The 26,430-nt window shown below is 38.3% G+C and overlaps 1 protein-coding gene across 4 annotated transcripts in view; it reads right to left on the minus strand.

The window, feature by feature from the left end:
• The window catches only part of RNGTT (RNA guanylyltransferase and 5'-phosphatase), a 443,949-nt gene that overhangs the window by 170,533 nt on the left and 246,986 nt on the right, over positions 1 to 26,430 (minus strand). For 3 of the 4 annotated variants that reach the window (XM_038396507.2, XM_043510641.1, XM_038396508.2), the window contains one exon: positions 18,048 to 18,116. The exons of the other annotated variant lie outside the window; for it this stretch is intronic. In XM_038396507.2, coding sequence (XP_038252435.1) covers positions 18,048 to 18,116 — 69 coding nt within the window. The remainder of the gene's footprint in view (positions 1 to 18,047; positions 18,117 to 26,430) is intronic. 4 annotated transcript variants of the gene reach the window in all.

Raw genomic sequence — 26,430 nt, forward strand, 5'->3', positions numbered from 1 at the left:
AGGTGGCAATGTGCATTTCAGACATGGCAATCTCACCTTCCCCTCCAAAAGGCATATATCCATGCAGCTATTATGTGGGTGTGTAGGGAAGGTCATGAAGCTTAATGCTGACCTTGATTTTGGGACTACCACAAAGGAATCTTCTTTGTCAAATTAAAATATTTGATCTCTCTCATCTGAGGAACCCAGGTATTTGCACCGTATGGTCTCTGAGGCTAGCCCATCAGCACCTACTGTTGATTAGCAGTATTGATAAGGGCACCACGCAGGGGAAATGCAATGTAAACTTGCTCTTTCCAAAAGTATAGTCTTGTTGCAGATCAGCAGAGGCTTCTAACTCTAAGATAGCAAAAGCTAGCCAAATAATAGTCTTAAGTTCTGTGGATGGTGCTTGCTCTCCTTGCCTTTCTGGATCCCACTTGTGTGTGTTTCCATCTCAACTTCAATGAGCGGTCTTAGAAGAGGGATTTAAAAGGCCTATCCTGTAACAGTTCTATGCTGAAGATGGACCTAAGATTTTTGGGAAAAAGTAGTAAAGAGAAACTGGGGGTAAGCAGGAATGTCCCTTGATGCAGAGGTTAAGTTACCTGGATCCTGAAAGCTAAATCTATCAGAGGCAGGCAGCGTACACCCTCCACCTGGTGTACTCAATACACCCCAGAAGAAGAGGTAAGAGAGCCCTATAACGAAATGTAAGAAAGAGCTTACATTGGTGTACAACAATCTCTTCTCCTGTCTGGTCTGTAAAGCTGCTTAGTGAAAGGGAAGAAAAAAAACACATGCTTCCCCATTTTAGGCCAATTCTCAGTGTGAGTTACTGCAATACTACTTTCATGAGTTTCAGCACTGAAAGAGGCAAGAGAGAAATAAATCTCCGCCTTTTTGGCCAGTGGAAAAGTACTGTGGGATGAGGAAAAAATGTCTGTACAAAAGGAACCCCTTTGTAACTGGGACACATTCACCTCGTACCATGGTGAGCGTCAGGAACTGGCACCACGTGATGGTCTATCTGAGGGAGACAGAGAAGCAAATATCCATCCACCTAAATGCAGCAGAATTGCTGATGCATCTGTAGCCCAGGGAAATCAAACCAGTAGAGTATGGGACAGTTTGAAGTGAAAGCAGAAAAGCGGAGGTTGAAATGGGGTCTTCAAAATCTGATTTGTATTGCTCCTGAGCTCTGCCACATTATTTCCTTGTCTTCTCCTTCCCCATCCCCTCTCTTCAGGAGGAAGAAACAAACGTTTGGAGCTGGAGAGGAACTGGAGACTTTTCCTCATTTCTGCGACTTTTCCTCATTTCTAGGGAAGAGGAAATAAAGACTAATGGGGATGGGTGGAACAGATCCACAGGGATGACAGAAAAGTCTTTATTTCTGTTTACTGCTAAGTGGGGACAGCAATAATAGGTGAAGAATGTAGTGTACAGTATGTGCTATATAAGAACAGCTATTATAAATACATTTGAGACTGCAATTAGAATTTTTTTCAGTATAAAAGAGTCACAAACACTGCTGGTAGACTGCCACCATATTTGTTGCAATTATTGTTCATTGGGGGAAAAACTGTTCGTAGAACAAATGTTATCTTTATGGACACTAAATATTTCATAGCTCAAAAACAGCATTATACATTTTTCAGTTCTAAGAAAACTAAGATTTTGTAGTTTTACCTTCTGGTCATCAACTAATTCTTTAACAATAATTTGCCTGATATCCTGGTTTAAAGTCTATCCATTTCCCCAAAATACCATTTCATAGAAAGCAATTTCACAGGTATAATGCTAGTTAGCGACAGAGCTGGTGGTAATTCTTTTTAGTACAAGTTAAATGTGGCTTCATTGGTTGTGGGTGCGTTTTAATTAACAAAAATATAAAGCCAAACTTGAAAATCTAATCCAATTTAAAAAAAATGCATAATAAACAACTTGCCTTCCGGATGCCAAAAGTTTAAAAGCATCTATTTTTTGGCAAAACAACAACAACATCCTGAGAAATTAACGTATTTTTGTACTGAGAAACCAACACATACAAACAGAGTTTAGGAAGAAGTGGAATGACACCCACCAAATCTGACAGAGGACAAAACCCTACTTCAGTTGAAGGCCTATCAAAATATGCAAGCAAATGTCATGGAAACAGAAGCTCTCTCCATGGTAACATCATCTCTGGTACAGCAGCTAACCACTCTAACTCCTAACATGCTCCAAGATGAATTATTAGCTTAATTCCAGTTTTCATTTTACAGTCTATCTGTAACATTCAATATATCTAGCTGTTGTAAAGATTTAATAAAAACATTAATATTTTATAAGTATGCACCATTAAAAACAAAGCTTAGTGTAAGGTAAGGGCAAACAGATTAACTGTAGCAATGCAAAATTGAGCAAAACTACCTTAGAGAAAAACAAGAGACTGATGGAAACAAAATTACATCACAACTGTTTGCCATTAAATCCTCTGACTTCAGTGCAATAATGGCTAGATATGTTTTACTGTCCTATACTGCAAACAGAGTAAGTGATCTAGTGTATAAAAGGTACAATGCACAATTATAGTTAACCAAAATCCTGCAATTTGACTTTGTACAGAATAAAGGACTGTACATTTTTATTCACCACTTAAGGCAACCAACATTCTCAAATGGCAGTTTTGTTGACATTCAGTACTATATGAATGAAAACTGTTAGTAGTATTCTTGCTGCGTTCTCTAGAGTTATTACAAGGAACAGTATGGGTCATTTTTAAGAGTGGCTGTTCTAATCCTCCCGAGAAAAAAAGCCAGTTATTTTTCTTCCAAAAAAATCATGAAAGGTTTTATAAAATGAAACACTATCTGATTCACTTCATACACATTTATTCCTCAAATATAAATACAGTTTTTCTAAAATGAAAGGTTTGCAAATTCTGTTAGTAAAACCCAACATAATATCAGTTAGGCTCACAACATTTTTGTATCTGACCTAGAACACAGATACATTTTAACCATCTAGAGACTTGATTAAATTTTGGCTAAATTAATCCAAATGAGCTGAAAAAATTACTCAATCGATGTTAAACTGGGTGGAGACCGCAGTGAACATCTCTTAAAATTCTGAATTCCATTGCCCTCGTCTTCTTTGATTTTACTTCCACGGTTTTCAAGCATTTAAATGCTAGAAGACATGAACAAATTCAGGATTATTTCATCCTAATTTTTCTGCTCTGGGCTCACCCAATGACCATCGTATTTGGTTGTGTGGGCTAAATAATGAATAGGTTTCATAACTTCTTTGAATCATTTTTTGTTTTTATTCTTGTGTGATTCCAGTTCATTGTTATTAATTATATCAAGTCAGATTTCCATTTAGACAGCAGTAATTTGTAATCTGACAGGTCTCTCGGACACCTATTTTAATTGCTTTCGTAAATTTAGCAACTCTCTGTAGTGTCCCTTCTGTAAAATGCACGTTTTATTTTAGCTGCTTGATACAAATGTAGATACAAAATTTTCTTGGGAGTTCCATTGAGCATCATGGGGAAACTATGGCATCAATCCATATTTTTCAATCAGCCCTACCATCAGTATGGTGGAATTTTTGTGCTTCCACAATAAGTTTTAGCACTATGTTAGCTGTTACATCCTTATCAAGATGGCTTAAAGACTGTGCTGAATATCTATCTGTCAGAAATCTGGGATGATTTCACTTATGAATTTCTCATCTTTTTCCTTTTTTTTGATTGCTTGAGCAAATAAATACTTCACTGTGATTTTCTCTGCATTGTTGAACAGCATCTTCAGCAAATTGGACCGTTTCATTTCAGACAGAATCAGTAGCACTAAGTAGAAAACATTTCTCTTTATGAATACTTGCAGTGATAATTGGGTCAGTTTTTATGCTTGAACAACTATTTTTCATTAACATCAACTTTGATTCTTCTAGTTCTTTCTTTGACTGCTTCACCTGTGGCATCAAGTCAATTATCTAGAGGAGTATATTCAGGGCAAATGCTTTAATCATTTCTTTAAATTGCTCAGTATTTGCTACACTGAAAGACAAGACAACGGTGTTGGCATAAAAATAGGTTGCAACTTTCTTATCAAGTTTAAGTCTTAGACCATAAATTGTGTTTGTGGAATAAACACCAATTGAACTTTCCCATTTTTTGGGTGTCAAGAGCTCACATGTTGGAAACCTGCTGCTGGCTTGGAACAGGGAATAAAATTATTATGGCTAGATTTTGTTGAAATAGGAACAAATCATTAATGTTCTGATCTATCAAATTCCACAAAGAGTTTATTCCAATGAACATCTTGAACAACTTTAAACACATTCTGTGAGAAATCCTCACAATGGTGTTTGGTAATTACTAAACAAAAAAACAAAAAAAAGGCACCTGTTCGTAGTATCGATCAGCAACTTTTTCACATACTTTACCAGTTGTTTGTTTCTCATTCCAAGTAAACTCAACACTGAAGACTGAAAAATACAAAGTAAGCTAGCCAGCTATATACAGAACCATATAATCAGATGTACTGCCTTCCAATAGTTGCTAGCTGTTCAAAAAGTACTAAACACACTCAATTGTTTGGTGGTTGGTGGAGGGAGTGATCTTCTGAAAAATATCTAGGCTTCAGAACCCTGTTCTTACTCATTTGCATCTAGCATGAAGTCTATTTATGATGTACTGCTGATATGCTGGATTGCTACATAAAGTACAGCAGCAAAATGAAGATCAATTTACATACTAACATTCTGATATAAACTGTTAGTTTTTATCGACAGCTAAGTGAAAAATAGCTATATTAGTTTATATCAATAGCTCAGTGAAAAAAATAGTTTTATAAAAGATCTTTGTGCAAACTCTGAAGTCTCAAGAAGCTAATTTAGTACTAGGCATCTATTAGCCCTACTACTGAAATATAAACAGGAGAAAGCAGACTCCTCTTGCACATATTTTCCCAAATCATTCAATTTGAGTGGAGAAGGAGAAGTTAATGATTCAGGATGCATTCAGTTTATTTTAGTCATTTCATTGTAACATGGGGATAGGGGAGAGCTGATGTACATTTCTCAGTTCAATTCCATGAGCTGCTCCTCTTATCCACCACCTCCCACACCTGAGAAAGCTCTGTGCTGGATCTTGAATAGGTAGGGGCAGAGCCATGGAGGCACCTGACCATTTCATTAATATTATGCATATGTGAAGGGCTGGTAGTGGATCCACCTCACTATGAAGGTCCAAAAGTTTGGATACGTCATTCAGTGAAGAATTCCCACTAAATTGGCCATAAACTTGCTTTATTCAGCTGTGGAATTATGTACGTTTACATATTTTCCAACATATACATAGAGTAGCACATTGTGGGGAATACTGCATTACACACAGATCATTGTTTTAAGCATAGGAATATTTGCTAAAGCTAAAGCCTGTTTTGATGTTCTCAGCTGAAAACCATGCCTTCAGCACCCATATCTGACACGCATGGTCACTCGTCTTTTGGCTGCCAATATGTAAAATCATGCACAACTATCAGGATGGCATTAAGCCTACTCAACAAGCTCCTTGGAGTTTCACACTAAGATACGGGTACTACATAACCAAATGAAATTAGTAGTCTGCATGGAACACAAGTCTCCCATTTTTTTTAAAAAAAGAAAGCTTCTAGTATCCACATTCAACAAAGGACTCCTTACATTTGTTGACATTTACAGTGGGGACAGGCATAACTAGTATATTTTGTAGGATATCTCAGATGAAATATACCCAGACTGCCCGATTAAGGTAAATGGAAAACCTTTAGGATGACTACTGCTGATATATGTAAAAAATACATAATGCCTATCAGCAATCCTATGTCAGACAATGGTAACATGATTTAATCTAGACTTTAAGATCAGACGGGACCATTATGATCGTCTATTCTGATTTAGTTTAGTTGGTGTTGGTCCTGCTTTGAACAGCAGGGGATTGGACTAGATGACCTCCTGAGGTCTCTTCCAATCCTAATATTCTATTATTCTATGATACAGGGGATGTCTAAACTGCACAGCAAAGTTCTAGATCAAATTTGGGTATTTTCCATGAGTAGGTGGCAAACAAGCAAAGGGAATTCAATACCCTACAAATGATGAAGAACTTTAGATGGTGTACACCATAAGTGAAGAAGAGACCATATCTAGGAGAACTAACACATTCATTAAGAACTGAACAGCAGTGACATCTGTGCATGCAGACGAAGGGAATCAGGTTAAACAAGAAGTTCAAGTTGGGTAAATAGCACATACATTTGCACATTTGCAGAACCTGAAGAAAATGTAGGCCGGGAGAACCTAAATAAAAGTGATGTGATTTTCTGAGACGCTGAGCATCCTCTGCTGCCTCTTAAATCAAAGGGAGTTACACATGTTCACCACACCTGAAAAATCACTTTTATTTCAGTGCTTAACTATGGAATCTGTTCCCTATCTTCTGGTGTCCAAAACATGGACCTTGATTAAAAAACAAAACCAAACCCTAAAGAGAGATTATAAAATAACCCCCTCAAGATGACCAAGATAATCCTAAAGTTCCATCCAATTTATGGCCTGTATAGTCATGGAAAAATTCCTTAAGAAATGCTGTGCCTTATCAAAATAAATTTTTGAATATCCATAAAGTATATGATGGGATTGTATTGTTGAGATACAATTAGCAATTTGAGAGAAGAATTGCAAGGAACCCTGCTATGGAAATTGAGAATAATGGATAGCCATTCATGGCCAGAAAATGCTGCTGTAAAGGTCAGTGCCATTTCAGCAAATTGACAGCAGGTTCTCCATTAAAGGGAAGCCTACAGCAAAATGAAAGATACATGCTGGCGTAGAAGCAGCCATTTTGACTGGTAATTGATTTAATCACAAATGTTCTGCATGTGGGGGAATCCCACCTAACCAGCTAGATGTTCAGCATAAGTAACGTAACAAAAATGGTTTTAATAGCACAAGTCAATACAGATTTGAGGGGCTATGCTCTCCTCCTCTCAAGAATCACTTCTGCTTGTGAAGTCCATAAGAAGCCAGCTGGAAATAATAACAGAAAGATTCAGGGACTACTGGGGAATTACAAAACTTAAAACAGAAAATATATTTGTATAGGAAAATAATGTATATAAAACTTTAAATATTTGATAGTTCCTTTCCCTCCCTTTCAGTGAAGGGACTCTGTCTACTCTAGGTCTGTACACCACTTGGCACTATGAGTGCTACTGTAATAGAAGAAATAATAATGCAAAAAAACCCATCACTCATTAGAGTACACTGTGGTAGTTTAGTTTCAGACTTACAGGATTTAAGTTACTGGCAAATGTTTTCCAACTACCAGAACAGTTTTCAAAAGACACATTGAGCCAAACATTTAAACCAGCAATGAGATAGTATGAAGTGGTTGAAGTGAACTTGGCACTGTTTAATGACACAAAACATGATCTTTTGAAGCCAGTTCATGCAATGGTAGTCATTAGTGATTTGGGGTGAATTTTTTATAATGAAGGATGTTGATAATCTGGTCACTATAAAAGAAGTAGTGCAAACAATGAATAGGCAATCAAGTATTCTAAGTTACCAGTGAGATTGTGAAGATTGGGTTGGGTGGGTTTAATACAAAAACCACAGGTAATGTTAGCTGGGAACGAAAATATAACTGTTTATTCCTTTTCTTTCAAGTGATTTTGTTTCTTGTTGGTGTTGCATATAGAGAAAAGTTATGAGGCTGAAAGGATTCAGTGACACTTTGAGAGCTTATTTTAGACAATGTTTACTAAATGTCAGTTTACTATATAAAATGGTGTGCTTATCTTAGAGGAACAGGGGGCATGTTTTTTTGCGGGGGGGGGAGGGGAGCGGCTTATGCCTCATTCAAACTAAGAGTACACAAAGGTGTCAAATTGGAATCAGCATGAGCCACTGTAAACATATCAGAGGACTTAAGAGGTGAAAACAGTCATTTGAAAGAATAAAGATACTGATGCAAACCTCTTATTTGTGCCTAGAAAAAGTACATCAGATGTCTTGTAAACCTTCACTATTTGTAGCCAACAAACCTTTTTGGGGAGGAGTTTTTAGAATAAAATAATCCTGCTACCCCTTTCTCAAGAAGAGCAAAATAATGGTGCTAGGCAGCTGGTAAATCAGTTTTGAAGAGTTTGCTACCATGAAGATTAGGTGTTCTCAGACAGACTACAGAGACCCAGTGAGGTTTATGATTTACAAGGCAGATAGCAGAAGTAATTTTACTGATGAGTGGGCACAGGTCACAGAACTGATCCTGACATCTAAGGATAAGAAGCTATTTTAGAGATTACAGTTTGACTAAACATTTAAAAACACAGGATGGCAAACTGAAAATGTTCCACGAGTGTACAAAATTATAAATAATTTTGCATTCACCCTATAGAACAAATTATTCTAAAAATTCAGGAGTTATATAATGGATGTTAAGAAACTACGAACAATGTATTAGGCTTTTACCCACAAACTACAGGACAAATTCAAAGGACACAACGGGCCACAAACGTGGGGAGACATACCTTTCCAAGAAGCTGTTCACTGGTCAGTTTCACTCCCTCTAATCAGCACTCAGCTTCAGTCACTGCTCTGCCAACCTGTTCCTTGCTGAGGCATCACAGCTGATCAGAGGGAGTTGACCCAGCAGTTTGGTCCTGCATTAGCGGTACTTCAAAAAATGGAGAAGGGAAAGGGAGGCAGGATTACAGAGGAATGATAGGAAAGGAAGGGGAAATTTAAAAGAATGGGAAAAAACACAAAGATGGACAGTGGAAAAAAGGGAAAAGAAAGCAAAGGGGGAAGAGAAAATTGTAATGGAACAAAACGGAAAAAAGAGGGAAAAAAAATCTGTATTTTGCGTCACATAGTGCAGCTGTTAGAGAGTAACTGGTATGGGAGAGAATGGGCAAGAGTTACTATGAAACTGCCTACAAAAAGTTTACAGTTGTATACTGAACCTCCATCGCTCTCCCCACATTATTTGTGAAAATGTACAGTCTGTATAGCTGGAAAGGCAGAGCAAAGGGGAAGCTTTACTCATTGACCCTCTGTAGAATCATAGCTGTGTATGACTAGAAGGGGCTTCGATTGGTCATCCAGTCCCCTGCACTGAGGCAGAACTAATTATTATCTAAACCATCCGTGAGAGCTGTTTGTCTAAAAACCGTCAGTCACGGAGATTCCACAGCCTCTATAGGTAATTTCTTCCAGTTCTTAACTACCCTTACAGTGAGAAAGTTCTTCCTAATGTCTAACCTAAATCTCCCTTGCTGCAATTTAAGTCTATTATTTCTTGTTCTGTTCTCAGTTGCTAAGGAGAACAAATGTATCACCCTCCTCTTTATAGGTTTCAGAGTAGCAGCCGTGTTAGTCTGTATTCGCAAAAAGAAAAGGAGTACTTGTGGCACCTTAGAGACTAACAAATTTATTAGAGCATAAGCTTTCGTGAGCTACAGCTCATGAAGTGAGCTGTAGCTCACGAAAGCTTATGCTCTAATAAATTTGTTAGTCTCTAAGGTGCCACAAGTACTCCTTTTCCTCCTCTTTATAACAACCTTTTATGTACTTGAAGACTGTTATCATGTCCCCTGTCCCTCCCCCAGTATTCTCTTCTCCAGACTAAACAAACCCAATTTTTTCAGTCTTTCCTCATAGGTCAAATGTTCTAGACCTTAAAGCACTTAGCATACTACAGGCACTACCAGAAATAAATTATTATAATTAAGAAGATCACTGAATTTGTTGTGAATATGTTAAAGGATAGTGTGACCAAATAGATTAACTAATGTACATAAGAAGGATTCAGGTTTGGTATGCCAGCCCTTTTTTCCTTGCTTTGTACATCAGTATCAAGAGTGTAGATTCATAGATTCTAAGGCCAGATGGGACCACTGTGAAATTCTAATCTGACTTCCTGAATAACACAAGTCACAGAACTTTCCAGAAATAATTTCTGTTTGAATTGGAGCCTATCTTTTAGAAAAACATCCTAGCTTGATTTAAAAATTGCCATTTATAGAAAATCCACCATAACCCTTGGTAAGCTGCTCCAGTCACTGAACCTTGCTATACTTTTGTCTGCTAGATTGAGGCATCCATTACAACATATTAGTTCCCCATGTAGGTACTTACAAATTAGATGAAGTCACCCCTTAACTTTATCTTTGTTAAGCTAAATAGATTGAGCTCCTTCATTCTATTTCTATCAGGTATGTTTTCCAATCCTTTAATCATTCTTGTGGCTCTTCTTTGAACCCTCTCCAATTTATTACCATCAACATCCTGACCCAACAGGACTGCAGTCTTCTTTACACTTATAGCCTGCAGGGATCCAAGGTGACTGGCTCTGCATCTGTGCAGGGAACCCTCTGACCTCTGCTGCCACACTCTGCTCATTCACTCCCAAGACAGTAAGACTGCAGAGGGCTCTGACACCTGATCCATGAAAGCACAAGGTCCCGAGAAAGCAGGCAGGGTGGGCGCTGCATTTCCACTGACTGACACATTGAAATCAACAAACAGAATATTCATGGGTGTCAGCTGAAATTGACATTTACCAACATCTATCTATTTAAAATCATATCCTGCTAAGCCTACCAATGCAGAGGTAAAATAACCTCTCTATTCCTGCTCAAGATTCCCCTTTTTACATATCCAAGGATGATATTTTGGCCATAATATTGCACTGAAAGCTCACTTTCCAGGATAGGCTCTCCCATCTGGTAACTTTCTTTGTTCCTCAGTGTATATATTACTATTTGGCTACATTAATATACATAGTGTTTGCTTGTGCCCAGATTTCCAAGTGATTCAGATCACTTTTCATCAGTTACCCTCTTCATGATTTGCCACTCCCAATTTTTGTGTCATCTGCAAACTTTACCAGTGATGACTTTTTTTTTTCAGGTCATTGATAAAAATATTAAATAGTGTAGGGGCAGGAACTCCTCCCTGCAGGACCCCACTAGGAATACACCTGTTCAATGATGACTCCACATTTACAATTATGTTTTCAGACCTCTCAGTTAGCCAATTTTTAATCTGTTTAATGTGTGCCATGTTATTCTAATTTTTTTTATCAAAATGTCCAGTGGTACCAAGTCTAGTGCCTCACAGAAGTCTAGAATCATAGGTTTAGAAGGGACTGCAAGGGTCTTCTAGTCTAACTCGCTGCCAAGCTGCAGGATTTGTTGGGTCTAAACCAGTGGAGGGTTTCCCGCAGCTCCCATTGGCCGGGAAGGATGAACCATGGCCACTGGGAGCTGTGGGCGGCCTTGCCTGCAGATGGTCAATGTAAACAAACTCTCGCAGCCCGCCAGCGGATTACCCCAATGGGTCGCGTGCAGCTCGCAGACTACCCACCACTGGTCTAAACCATACAAGACTGATGGCTTTTGAAAGCCTCCAGCAAAGAAGCTTCCACAACCTCCCTAGGCAGTCTGTTCCATTGTCCTACTGTTCTTACAGTTAGGAAGTTTTTCCTGAGATTTAATCTAAATCTGCTATGCTGTAGTTTGAATTTATTGCCTCTCGTCCTGCCCTCTGTGGCAAGCGAAAACAACTTTTCTTCATTTTTTTTATGGCAGCCTTTCAAGCATTTGAAGACTGCTATCATGTCCCCTCTTTAATCTCTTCTTTTCCAAACTAAACATATCCAGTTCTTTAAGTCTTTGCTCATATGGCTTGCATTCCATCCCTTTGATCATCTTTGTTCTTTGCCTCTAGATCCTCTCCAGTTTCTCTAATCTCCCCTCTGTTTTTTCCACCAAATGCATCCGATGAAGTGAACTGTAGCTCACGAAAGCTTATGCTCTAATACATTTGTTAGTCTCTAAGGTGCCACAAGTACTCCTTTTCTTTTTCCTAAACACTGGTGACCAAAATTGAACACAGTACTCCAGCTGAGGCCTAACTAGCACCAAGTAGAGTGGTACTATCACCTCCTGTGATTTGCATGCTATGCCTCTGTTAATGCAACCTAAAATTGCATTTGCGTTTTTTGCAACAGCATCACATTGCTGACTCATGTTGAGGTTCTGTTTCACCACAACTCCCAGATCCTTCTCAGCAGTCTAAGAGGATTACATCAACACTATTACTTTTATGAATCAAGTGTAGTGTGATTTGGTTTTCAAACAGAAGGAGAAAAGAGCAAAGTTGAGTTTTCAATTAATACTTGGGAACTTAGAGGGAAGCAAAAAAAGTACAGAAAGAAAACGAAAGAAAACAGACCTCATTCTACATAATAGGTACATTAAAGCTGGTCAGAAAAATTTCAATGAAATTTCTTTTTCCATCAGAATTTTCCAATTAATTGAAATCAAACCATTTTACAGAGACTGATTTCAACAAAGATCCAGAAACCAGCCAGGCAGACTGCCTAGAGTCGGGTTTCCAGGGCTTCCAAGGTGTTTGGCTCTGGGACAGCCCACTTGGAGGGCTTCCCAGAGCTTGGACACCATTCCCCTTTATAGAGAATATCCAATGTTTTGGTTTCCATTCTGAATCAGAATTAAACCAAATTTTTAAATATCAAGCTCCTTCACAAAACAGAATATCTTTCTCCACCCGCCGCTATTCTCAACATCAGCATTTCCTGAAGCTAGTAGTAGTGTCTACACATGCATGAGACTACCTCCCTAGTATTTAATAAAGAACACAGAGCACAAGAACAAATGAGTTGAATAGACTATCTTTAAATAAAAAGAACTCTTCCCCAAGGTAACAGAAATTGAACATTGCAACTTTGGAGACTGTGGCCTCTGTTTCCCCAACACAGAAAGCCAGGCTTTGAAGACGATCCAATGTGAAGGGCGCCTACTGGTAGAATCTCTCAGGAAGCAGGTGGGAGAGCTAGAGAAGTGGGTGGCTATAGAAGACTGCAGTAGCACCACCTGGGGGAAGGACACAGCTCCTTCACAGGGAGGAAGCTGGCTGGTGGTTACTTCTGGCAGCATGCAGTGCTCCTCCCCTGTTTCCAACCCACCCTTAGTAAAAATTAAAAATAGTATGCTGGCAATGAGGAATCTCCCCCACAGGTGGAGGAGAGAAAACATGAACCCTCCAAGGCTGGAGGTTCAGGGCCACCACTCCCAAGAGAAAAAGAAGGGCAGTGGTGGTCGGTGACTCCTTCTAAGGGGGGTGGAAGCATCATGTCAGAACAAATCATGTCAAACCAACCTAATTCTTTGACATGAAAGGAGGAAGCCGTAGATGTGATACAGCTCAACTTTAGTAAGGCTTTTGATACTGTCTCACACGCCCTTCTCACAAACACACAATAGAAACACAGTCTAGATTAACCTACCATATGGTGGGTGCATAACTGGTTGAAAACCATACTCGGAAGCTAGTTATGAGTGGTTTACAATCAAGCTGGAAGGGCATATTGAATGGAGTCCCAGAGGGATCTGTCCTGGATCTGGTTCTGTTCAATATCTTCATCAATGATTTAGATAATGGCATAGAGAGTTCACTTATAAAGTCTGCAGATGATACCAAGCTGCAAGCACTTGGGAGTACAGGATTAGAAGGTAACAAACTGGAGAAATGGACTGAAATAAACAGGATGAAATTCAGTAAGGATAAATGCAAAGTTCTACACTTAGGAAGCAATAATCAATTCCACAACTACAAAATGGGAATTACTGCCTAGGAAGGAGTACTATAGAAAAGGATCTGAAAGTTATAGTGCGGGTGCGGGCAAACTTTTTGGGCCGAGGGCCACATCTGGGTGGGGAAATTGTATGCAGGGCTAGGGCAGGGGTGCGGGAGGGAGTGCAGGGTATGGGAGGGGGTGCGGTGTGCAGGAATGGGCTCAGGACAAGGGATTGGGGCAGAGAGGGGTGCGGGGTACTTGAGGTGCAGGAGGGGTGCGGACTGCTGGAGGGAGCTCAGGGCAGCGGGTTGGGGTGCACAGGGATGCAGGGTGCAGCAGGGGGCTCAGAGCAGGAGGTTGGGGTGCATGGGGATGCAGGGTGCGGCAGGGGGCTCAGGACAGGGTATTTGGGTGCAGGAGGGGTGCGAGGTGCAGGCACCGGGCTTAGGGCAGGGGGTTGGGGGTGCAGAAGGGGTTCGAGATCCAGTGCGGCGCCGCTTACCTAAAGTGGCTCCGGGGTGGCAGCGGCATGCACCGTGGCCAGGGCAGGCTCCCTGCATGCCTGCCCTGGCTCCACACCGCACCACTCCGGGAAGCAGCTGGCACCACGACCCTGCGCAGCCCCTGGGGGTGGGGGGGGGAGAACAGGGCTCCGCGCACTGCCCTTGACAGGCCTCCAGGTACCTCCCCCGAAGCTCCCATTGGCCACGGTTCCCCGTTCCCAGCCAATCGGAGCTGCGGGGGGTGGTGCCTGGAGGCAAGGCCAATGCACAGAGCCCTCTGCCGGCCCTGACCTTGGGCCCCAGGGATGTGGTGCCAGCCGCTTCTGAAAGCGGCACAGGGCCTGCAGCATTACAGGGGGCAGTCCCACGGGCTGGATCCAAAGCCCTGAGGGGCCGGATTCAGCCCACAGGCCGTAGTTTGCCCACCCCTGTTATAGTGGATCATAAACTAAATAAGAGTTAATGTAATACTGTAACAAATAAAAGCAAACATCATTCTGAGATGTATTTCCAGGTGTGTTGTAAGTAAGACATGAAAGTAATTCTTCTACTCTACTGAGCATTGATAAGGCCTCATCTGGAACACTGTGACCAGTTCTGGGCATCACATTTCAGAAAAGGTGGATAAACCGGAGAAAGTCCAGAGGAGAGAAACAAAAATGATTAAAGGTCTAGAAAACATGACATATGAGGGAAGACTGAAAAAACTGAGTTTGTTTAGTCTGAAGAAGAGAAGACTGAACAGGGACATGATAACAATCTTCAAGTATCTAAAAGGTTGTTATAAATAGGAGGCAGATAAATTCTTGCCTTGTCCTCAGTGGTTAAGGAGAACAAACAATGCGCTTAGATAGCAGCAAGGAAGGTTTAGGTTGGACATTCGGAAAAACCTCTAAGGGGAGTTACACACTGGAACAAATTGCCTAGAGAGGTTGTAGAATCTCCATCACTGGGGGGTTTTAAGAACAGGTTAGACAAACAGCTGTCAGAGATGGTCTAGAAATACTTAGTCCTGCCTTAGTGCAGGGGACTGGACTAGATGACCTATCAAGGTCCCTTCCAGTCCAACATTTCTGATTCTATAATTAGACAAGGATTTAGCACAATAAGACCCAGGGTGCAAATGTAATCTAAAAAATATTACAACAGAATACAGAGTTTTATATAATTATATTAAATTTCTTGAAAATGCCTCTTCTAATCCCTCCATCTATCCAGGGGCTCCACCCCTTACTGGCTTTCTTTGCCCCCATTCTGACATTCTCTCCAAACCTGCTCTATCTCCTATTCTCCTTCCCCTACAATAATTATAATGTGGGCTTCATTCTTCCAAAGTTGTTCCTTAATTCCACCTGCTTCTTCAACTACCACCCCATCTCTCTTCTTCCCTTCATCTCCAAACTCATTGAATATCATATTTACAAACATTGCTGCAAGTTCCTCTTTTCCAACTACACCTTGGATCCTCTCCAATATGGCTTCAAGCATCTTCAGTTGATTGAAACAACTCTCATTAAGGGTTCTAATGATCTCTCTGACTAAATCTCAGGGTCTCTCCTCCATCTACCAAGATGCCTGCACCTTCTGCTACCATTCACCTGTCTTTATCTTCTTAGACCGAAAATAGCAAGGACTGCATCTTCCTCTGTATTTGGAAAACACCTAAAACATTGTTGGTACTACTGCAAACTTAAGAATAAAAAGATAAGAAAATTCAAGTTAATATTCTCAACGTGTCTTCACTGCACTGTGTTACTTTTAAACATTGCTGCTATGCAATAAAGTCTCCCACTGTTCTAAAACGTACGTAATACATAAGAACAGAGGATTAGCAACCTCAAACAACAATTCCCGGGGTTTCAGTTTAAGTAAGCCTATTTTACTTTTGTTGTCTAATATTCCTACATTCATAATATTTCCTTTTGAAAGAATACTTTGGTTCATCCTTTAAATTATCTCAACTTAAGCTACAAAATACACTGAGAAAATTACACATTGCTCAATCTAAAAATAAGTGATTAACAATAGTTGAACAAAACTAAGTTTAATAAATCCTGAAACAATATATATTGAAATTTGATCAATAATTGCACTATGAAAGTCTCACCAATATTTTAAAATAAAAAGTAATTAAGAGCATTTTATACATCTCATGAAGCTCTTATTCAATTACAAACTTACCTATATACTAAATCAGAAAGCAGAAATTCTAAAAATGCACCAATGTTATAGGCACTTATTTCCTACAACAAAATGAAAGACCAGGGATACTCTCCTAGACAATTCCACTTACGATAGAAAAGGCTGTGATAAATAAAGTTATGTAACCAGAGTCACATGAATTCTTCGATTCAATACAAAGTGTTTGGAACCTTTTTTCCCCATTATTTTAAATTTTAATAATATTCTGTGGTGTTATTAAGACCATAGTGAACTATGAATTTTGTTCTACAGGCTCAGTAAAGTACTTCATAGTCTGTTTTTTGTTTTGTTTTTTAACTTACAACTCTGCCACAGCAAAACAAAAAAAAGGCCAAATCAGTCACTTGTTTGTGTTTAGCTGCTGCAGAACCACCAGAAAAGAGCACAGGTTACTCCTATTCCTAGAGCTGGACTGACATCACCAACAATAATGCTTACAAGCAAGGAAGTAAGATAAAGAGAGCTCTTTGCTTTGTTGGTGGGTAGAAAGACACTGTTTATCAAAATGGAAAGAGATCATAACAGGAAATTATGTTATTTAATTGCTTTCAAAAGAGATTTATTTTAATAGTTTAGAAAGCACACTAGCATTCCAGCAAACCATTTCTATCAACTTGCATTTTATTGAGAATTAGTAAGTCAACTACAGCCCTGGTGGGTGGAAGGGGGAAGTATACCATTACTTCTCTTTTCTTCATCTCTTCCAGTCTGAGCACTAGCCATTTGTATTGTTTTGCTCATTGTTAAGGACAGTTAACTGACAGATCCATCTGTATTTCTCTCAGGAAGCTTTTTGATGCACCCCAATCTTTACTCTCAGTTCTTAGAGAGGATTCACACATGTATAATATTATGCAAATTATTTAAAGTCAATTTTCACTTAAAATGGTGTGCATTGTACAATTTTACCAAATTTTAACATAGCAACACTTAAAATTTCCCAGAGGAAACCAACTACATTGAGTACTCAGCCTTTGTTCCTAAGTAACTGATACAGAAAGATCTCATGCTTTTTTCTACAGAAAGAGCTCATACTTTATGGCCTAGTTTGCACAAGTGACAAATAGTGGCAGCTGTGTAAAGTCACTGAATACCAACTTGTACTTAATCTGTCTATTATCTCTGTGGTTCCAGTGCTTGGTCACAGATCAATGCTTCAACAATCCACAGGCTCCATAAAAACAGGAACTGAATGAGGGGGAACTGCTTACCTATTTATTATTTTGGTCATTGTACCAAACTCACACATGAATGGCACATAGCAACCTCCTCCTCTGACTAAATTCCTGTTAATGGTTCCAAAGACACACAGAACATAGCATACAGACTCCAATAAGTTCTGTAATGGCAATTTTATTAAGAACCAAGAGAAACAGAAATAACAATGTATCTACAGCAGTGAATAATTTGTAATGAAAGAGGTGCCAGGGCTCAAGCAATTTTTTTACTTTCATAAATGACACAGTAAACCCGGAGGTGCCGGGGCTATGAACTGCCAATCCTAGAGATGCTGGGGTTCAGCCATGGCAAGCCCTAATAAATTAAGCAGTGATCAACAGTAATTCCACCAAAGCAAAGACTTCTTGATGGTGAAAAATGTTCATTAGTAGCAGATGGTGAAAAAAATTTCATTAGCACAAGTGAAGGAATGTAACTGGAAGTTTTCAATCCCATATTTTAAATGTATTAAGATAATAAAATTAAGTTCCATTGCAACTTACGCCTGTAGGCTGAAAAATCAGTCCATCTACTTCATGACTGACTTCTCTGGCAAAACTTCCTTCAAGAAGCTGCAAAACAAAAACAAAACAAAAATAATATTTCCAACATAGAGGAAAGTGTTTCATTTGCAAGATTCCACATTGATACAAGTTCCATAGTACTTCAGTAACCACTTTTTTAAATAACTAGATTACCACTTAAAGCTTGGGTTCAGAATCTGGGCAACATGAAAAATACACAGAAAAAACAGACCTGGTGGAATTAAATTAGCATATTTACAAATAATACTCCAACAAAAGTAGCACGGATGCCTCAAGATATTATACCAGTTTGAGAAAAACATTAGGGTTAGAAAAAGGATGTTTGGAAAACATGATGATTCTATATACTTCAGAAAATTACTGGTAACACAAAAGCTGTTCAAGTATGGGACAAGATAGGCTTCTACAAAAATGCAATTAATAACAGTTGCTATTTTAAACATATGGAATACTACTTTTTTTAAGATTACATTATATTTGAAAATAAAACAAAACTTCTAGTGATTATATACAAAGCTTTTGTAAAGCAGAATTCTTAACTTCCATATCCCAGTAAAAACTATTGCACTAATTAAAGTCACAATCTGAATTAATGTGCTGTTACATATCAAGCAGAGTTTGACTTTTGTTAAGGTGAACATCTAGATTCATCTACCTGAGAGAAATATTTACCAAGCCAAAAAAAGAGGTCAGTATTTATGTCAAGTGACCACATATCTTAATGTGTACCTAAATATGAAGTCTCTGGGAACAAATGACTTCATGGAAGCTGTGAGTAACCAGAAATTGTGAAAATCAGGCCAGTTATATAGGTTCCTAAATAATATTTATTAATTATAATCTTGACTTCTCTACACTCATCTAAAGCTGTGGGCTCACTTGGCAATGTGTGAAAAATAAATTAACAGATCAGTCAATTACCTCAAGATCAAATAAAATAGCAAAAACAGATATATAAAACAGAAAAATATAACTAGCTTTAGGAAATTTTGAAAATTTTGGCCCAGTAGTGCCTCTCTTGGAATGATCCCATTTAAATGACAGGGACTACTCAGTAACTAAGCTACTACTTAAGGTGAATAAGTATATCAGAATCCAGCCTTCAGTAAGGAATTAATTTTAAAAGCATGAAAAGGTACCAAAGATTTGTGTCTAACGGTAGATATAATGCTACACAGCAGTGTAGCTCAACACACCATAAATAATCAGAATGCTAGTGTCTCACCTGAGAAAAAAAATTATTTCAACTTGTGGCTGATTGCATGGGATAACTGCATGTGATAACTTACCTTTTTTTTTTTTTTTTTTTTGCCAGACATACACATTTTATTTTAAACACAAATATGGTAATTGAAACATCTATGTTCCTTCTATAAAGAACAAAATATGAAAAGCATCATTCATTATTGCTTTCATTATTCAGTTTTTAGAAATAATGTTATTAAAAACATTTTAAAAGAGTTCTCAGATGTGATAAAGAACTTAATTTTCAGTATAATACTGGATGCTGAGTTGAAAATGATCCATTGAGTTGTTAATTTTCAGTACTGTAGGATCTACATTTAGAATCTGAAGTCCTAGCACATACTCAGATAATCGTATAGTTTGAGTGTCTGAAATTTGCAACTGAAAGTCATGACCAGCATCTATTAAAATGATTGAGGTTTTTTTTAATCTTTCAGAGCTTGACTGGCACATTAAAATCCCAGTACTTAGGGAAAAAACAACATATTAAAAATCTGGAATATTTACTAGATATTTGTTCAAAATTAAAAATAATTGTTCCTGCATTTCAAAGTAAAATGTAACGAGTCACTGCTAATCTTTGCTCTAGCTGACCAATGTAACACATTGGAGATTGTGTTAAAAAAACTCTTGGTAAAGTATTTTTCTGCACTGCTAACTCTTTCAGGTTATTCATGAAATCTTTAATCGAGATTGTTTTTCATGTTGCTGTCTGCCCTGGACCTGATCTTGGTATAAATTAAATTAAAAAAAAAAGGTTAGGATAAGAAAGTATTACAACTGAGTTTAAAAAAAACCCAGCAAAACCAGAAAACCCAAATTTTATCATATTAAGAACGTGTTTAATGCTTTCTTATAATCAAATAGTTTGAAAAAGCACCACTTCTCTAAAATTACCAGTCCCATTGGATTAGCTCCCTTAGGTCCTTGGCTGTCCAATTTGATCAAGTAGAAACTCTTGTAGACTTGAACTTAGACTCTCCTCAACTTTTGAGGCATCTAAAGATGCACTTTGCATGTACCTCAGTCAGGTACATATACTGCACCCTATTCACATGTTCAAATGTCAATCCCTTTCTGGACAGAACTGTTGGAGGATCTGCCTTGGGACCATCATTGATTTGCTGACCACAGAAATTGGCAGGGGCTACAGGAGCACATGTAGTCCTGAAAACTACTCATTTTCTAAAAACTGATTAGATTTCAAGTATCCCTTTACTTTTTGCATTTGACACCGCTGTGTATATAATTAATTACACCTCTCAGTATACTATGATCTCCATACTCCTGCATTAAACCCTACTGACTAACCCCACATGATAAGAGTGCTTATAGTGGCTCTCTCTTAAGAGAAGCTTTTCTTATGTGCAAAGATAAAATAGGCTTGTCTTTCTGACATCTCCTCATGGAGGTCCAGCCATCAGCTTCAACACCACATATGCAGAACAGAGCTCTTGATCTTTCCTCCATCTCTCAGTCACCATGGACATCACTATCCCCACATCAGTCAGGCCCATAACCTGGCCCTTAGTTTTTCAGCTCTTTTTCTAGATCACCATATCCAGGCCATACCAAGATCTGGTCTTTCCTCTCTATCTATATAGTTAAAACTGTCACCCAGGTCTTCATCTTCTCAAGTCTCAATTACTGCAACATCCTCCTCTCTGTCCTTTTCAAATCCCACCTGGTCCCATTTATACCCATTCAAAATGCTGCTACAGAGATAATTTCCTAACTCATCACTTCAACCACATCTTCCCTCTCTTTGCATCTGTCAACTGTCTCCCCGCTTCTCCACCATATCAAACAACTTGTCCTCAACTTTGAAGGCCCTTCATGGCCTATCCCCACCCTACTTATGTGTTATCAAGATATCTACTCCTGCCTCTGCTCTGTAAATGACTCTAGACTTCATCACCCAATACCAAATTTAAAAACTAGTACCTTTACATCTTCTATCATGCCATCCCTTATGCATGGGAGGAGGTCCCTGTAAGCATCCACAATGTGACCTCATTGTTCTTCAAATCCATCCTTAAAACTTTCCTTTGCCTTGATGCCCACTCCTCACTTTATATGAAGCATAAAGACCCCCGGAATCCCTGCTTGGCGCTTAACTTTCAAAATGTCAAATCTGAACTTCCTTGGTTTTGCTGAATGATATCATGGGGATTTCATGAATGTGTATTGTGAAATCTCCACCTTAACTGAAGGGGCAAGGATGTTGAATCTTCAACAAAGATATGCTCTCTCTCAAGTGTTCATTAGGCACTGAATTTAAATAGGGGATCAAAAACCAAGAACAAATCTGTTAACAATTGATGACAATCCCTCATTTTTCATGTCATAATTTCTCAAATTTTACAGTTGTCAGAATCTTTCAGTATAATATTCCCAATATAAGAGAGAGAGACCTGTGAGAACATTAATATCACATCAAGAAGCAAAAATGGATTTTCCCCCCTCCCTTCCAAAGGTCACCTTTAAGAACCTTGTGGTCTCTGCTGATGAAACTCAAAAAAAATAACTTCTCCCCTTCTTACTATACCTGTTAGTTTTTCTGTCTCTCGTTCAATCAGTAGAGACCTATAAATAAGGGACACTTGTCCTGTGAGTTGTGGAAGCAGCAGACTAGTTAGGGAGTTATTTCATCTTTTCGTCCAATATGGGAAGCTAAGTTGTGAAGCAAAAAGAGCAACAGATTGGTTTTCTTGCCTACTATTACCGTTATAGAAAATGCCTTACAGTTTATTCTGATTAACCAAACTACAGAAAACAAACTAACAGATAAGAGATAAAGGTTTATTAAGTAAAGTAAAAAGAAAAGGAGTACTTGTGGCACCTTAGAGACTAACAAATTTATTATTTATGCTCTAATAAATTTGTTAGTCTCTAAGGTGCCACAAGTACTCCTTTTCTTTTTGCGAATACAGACTAACACGGCTGCTACTCTGAAACCTGTTAAGTAAAGTAGTCTTAGTGGGGCTGGATTACAAGGATTTTGCCATGAGATTTTTATGTTATGCTGGGAGTGCTTGTATATTGCAAATTTGAAAAATGTCTAAAACATTTTTATGTTTTAAACATGTTTATGTTCATGCTTCTATGTTTTAAGAGGATTCTAAAATCAGTGGCATGAACAAAAAAAGACTGCTTGAATTATGAGTAAACTTGTATTACTTTTTCACTACCAAAATTTTAATATACGTTTTTAGTTGTACAAACTTCTAATTGTAAATACCAAGATTCTTCTTGAAATCAGCCTCCTATCTTCCTGTTTAATTTACCAAACATGTTAACATTTCTAATTAACTTGAACAGTATAATCTATTTAATCGGCACCATGATAAATGGCACACCTGTTTAACTGGGATGACTGCCAGGGAACAAATAAAATGCAATGCATTTCAATGATGCTTTGTGCAAAAAAGATAAAAGATGCACACAACCCAGTTTTGCTGGTACGCTATTCTTAGTAGTATACTGGTATGAATTTCCACCCGTGAAGCTCTTGACTCACTGCAGGTAGTTTTCTGCTCTACAATGATCAATAAAAGAGGACATATTTCCTCCATATGGTTTACTATTTTAATCATTTTCTATTATTCTTATTTAAAAAGCAATTAATGAATAAAAATAATTGTTCCAGCTAATATGAAAATCCTGGCTTTTGACTTGCTGAAAACAACTGTTTAAAATGTATGAATCATGTGCGGACTTGGCGGAATTTGATTTTAATTTTTTTTACAATCTCAAGGAATATCATCAATGTTTATTTAAGCATTTTTTCTATTTATTGATTTATATTTTAACTCACTGTTGCAGGAAATTATGGGAGTGGGTCAGACAATTATTTAATGACAGACAATGAGATTCAAATAGTGAAACCTTTATAAACTATTAGAACACAAATTTTCAACATCACTCGTAAAAATATACAAAGAAAATATCCTTAAACCAACAAATCATACCTCTTTCTTCTATTCCTTGACTAGTCCATTTGTAACAACACTAATTTTCAAATGGTTAAATCACTGCATTTGGCCAAAAAAGTCTTACTTTGCCTATCTGTAAATTTTAATCATCAGTGGAAATATTTTTTTCATCAGTTTGCCTGCGCGCACTGAAATTGACGTTTACCGACATTTATCAATAAAAATAAATCCTTCCAAGCATAGTCATATGACAAGAAGACTTCGGTTTAAAAAAAGATTTCTCTTAAAAATATTGTGATCTGGAGCAATATTATTTAATCAGTTTGCAAATGTAAATGTTACGGCCTGATTTTGATGAATCTCTCTCTCAGCCAGTGGGACAGTGTTTCCTGAATAGCGAAAAGGTGAACGATCAGCTTTCTGGGTCCCTATTTCTTCTTTGGAATTTAAAAAAAAAAACTGTTTCACGACAACAGCCAGGGACAGACACACACATCCTCTTTATTCTCCTAGAATAAAGGCTAAAGCATTCCAATCAACACAGTTTCTAATCAATGGTTTGGTAGCTCTGAGCAAGGCACCCAACTCTTGTGGATTTTCAGAGGTAATTTCATATGAGAGAGAGATACAGGAGTTTGAAACTTCCAGTCCATGCTCAGACAAATTCCTCTCCTGTCTCTTCCTTGCACACTTTATAAATATATTACAAAACTATAGATTTCTACAAGAAATCTGCTGGGTATGAAATATTTATTAACTTATTTTTACTAAGCTGTGTTTTTCTATAAAATAATCTAACTGAAGCACCATAACCAAGATTTTATGAGTAATGTGTTAAATTACATTATGTAACAATCTCTCTTAACTACTTAGCTATTGTTCTGATGCAGAGCATCAGAAAACAATTTTTTTCCAACAAATACCAATGATTGCTATGAATTAAACTCAAAGAGTTTATCAGATGGAAAATTTCATTTTGCATTTCATTAGGAGAGACAAATAGGGATCTGTGATTTTCCCAATCAATTTCAAAACTGCTGTAGGCTAACTTAATTCAGTTTTAACCCAAGCTCATATCATTTCTTCATGTACCAACCCTTAGGTATTATACCAAAGACAAGTTCAAATTGCTCATCTATTTTTTTTTCTTTTTCTTCGTAATAAAACTTGTGGAGGAAAGGACCGTTTGTTCAAAAGTATTAGAGGTAAAGCTATTACCTCGCCTACATCTTGTCTCATGCAAATAAGTAACATTTTCATTAGCTATATCAGTTGCATATTGTTTGTGAGGCCTTAGGCTGTGAGAACATTATATATGTTAACTGTATGCAATCAAAAACAATACACATTAATGAAAACAATCAAACATTTCAGAAATTATCAGATACTGTGATGGGCACCCTAGAAATACCTTAGACAGACTAGATTCCCAAGTTTAAAAAAATAGCCGTAACTCTGAATTTCCTGAGTATCTAATGTTTGGTTGGGGATAAAATATTAAATTACAACATCCTTGTAATATTTTGACCCTTAATTTACTAATACAAAGTCTCAACCCTAACTTCATCTTAACAATTTGTTGGCTGGGAATTTCTTTGACTTTTACAAAAATATTAAATTTCATTCATAAAAACTAATTACTAAAACTGAAGAGAGTGCTATTGAACAATATTTCTAATTATCTGAAGACATGTAGCATCAACTTTAAATCACTTTTTAATCTTAACTTTTAATAGCTATTCGCCAGTACATAATGCTTAATTTGTACCAGGGCTTGCCAGGGCTGAGCCCTGGCTCCTCTAGGATTGGCAATTCAGAACCCCATCATCTCTGGGCTTGATGCATCATTTATGAAAGTAAAAAAATTGTTTGAGCTCCAGCACCTCTTTCATTACAAATTAAGCACTGCCAGTAAACCACCGCAACTCAAAGCAGCCAGTGTCCCAGCCAGCTAAACTGGGGTTAGGGGTGATCAGAACAACAGCACAGTACAAAGCAACCAAGTTGCATTTAATTTACAGCTGTCTTACTGATTTAGAGGAGTGTGTTACATGAAATGAGGAACGGAGCTTTTCTGGCTCCTCCCTTCCAGTTTATCTGCTTTTTATGTGCTTTCCCCTGACAGTACATAGTGGAGCCACGGCAGTGCCAAGGGGAGCCTTTCATGCACTGATGCCCACACTAGCATGCAACCAATGAACCTTTGGAAGGCAGTGACACCTGAGCCAAGCAACCTATCAATAAGACAAAAAGAAAAGAAGTACTTGTGGCACCTTAGAGACTAACAAATTTATTAGAGCTTTCGTGAGCTACAGCTCACTTCATCGGATGCATTTGGTGGAAAAAACAGAGGAGAGATTTATATACACACACAGAGAGAACATGAAACAATGGGTTTATCATACACACTGTAAGGAGAGTGATCACTTAAGATAAGCCATCACCAGCAGCAGGGGACACTCTCTTTTACGTAGAGAGTGTCCAGTTTGGCCAATGTACATGGCAGAGGGGCATTGCTGGCACATGATGGCATATATCACATTGGTAGTTGCACAGGTGAACGAGCCTCTGATAGTGTGGCTGATGTGATTAGGCCCTATGATGGTGTCCCCTGAATAGATATGTGGACAGAGTTGGCAACGGGCTTTGTTGCAAGGATAGGTTCCTGGATTAGTGGTTCTGTTGTGTGGTGTGTGGTTGCTGGTGAGTATTTGCTTCAGATTGGGGGGCTGTCTGTAAGCAAGGACTGGCCTGTCTCCCAAGATCTGTGAGAGTGATGGGTCGTCCTTCAGGATAGGTTGTAGATCCTTGATGATGCGTTGGAGAGGTTTTAGTTGGGGGCTGAAGGTGATGGCTAGTGGCGTTCTCTTGTTTTCTTTGTTGGGCCTGTCCTGTAGTAGGTGACTTCTGGGTACTCTTCTGGCTCTGTCAATCTGTTTCTTCACTTCAGCAGGTGGGTATTGTAGTTGTAGGAATGCATGAGAGAGATCTTGTAGGTGTTTGTCTCTGTCTGAGGGGTTGGAGCAAATGCGGTTATATCGTAGCGCTTGGCTGTAGACAATGGATCGAGTGGTATGCTCTGGATAAAAGCTAGAGGCATGTAGGTAGGAATAGCGGTCAGTAGGTTTCCGATATAGGGTGGTGTTTATGTGACCATCGCT

The sequence above is a fragment of the Dermochelys coriacea genome, chromosome 3 (assembly GCF_009764565.3).
Source record: "Dermochelys coriacea isolate rDerCor1 chromosome 3, rDerCor1.pri.v4, whole genome shotgun sequence".
NCBI lineage: Eukaryota > Metazoa > Chordata > Testudines > Dermochelyidae > Dermochelys > Dermochelys coriacea.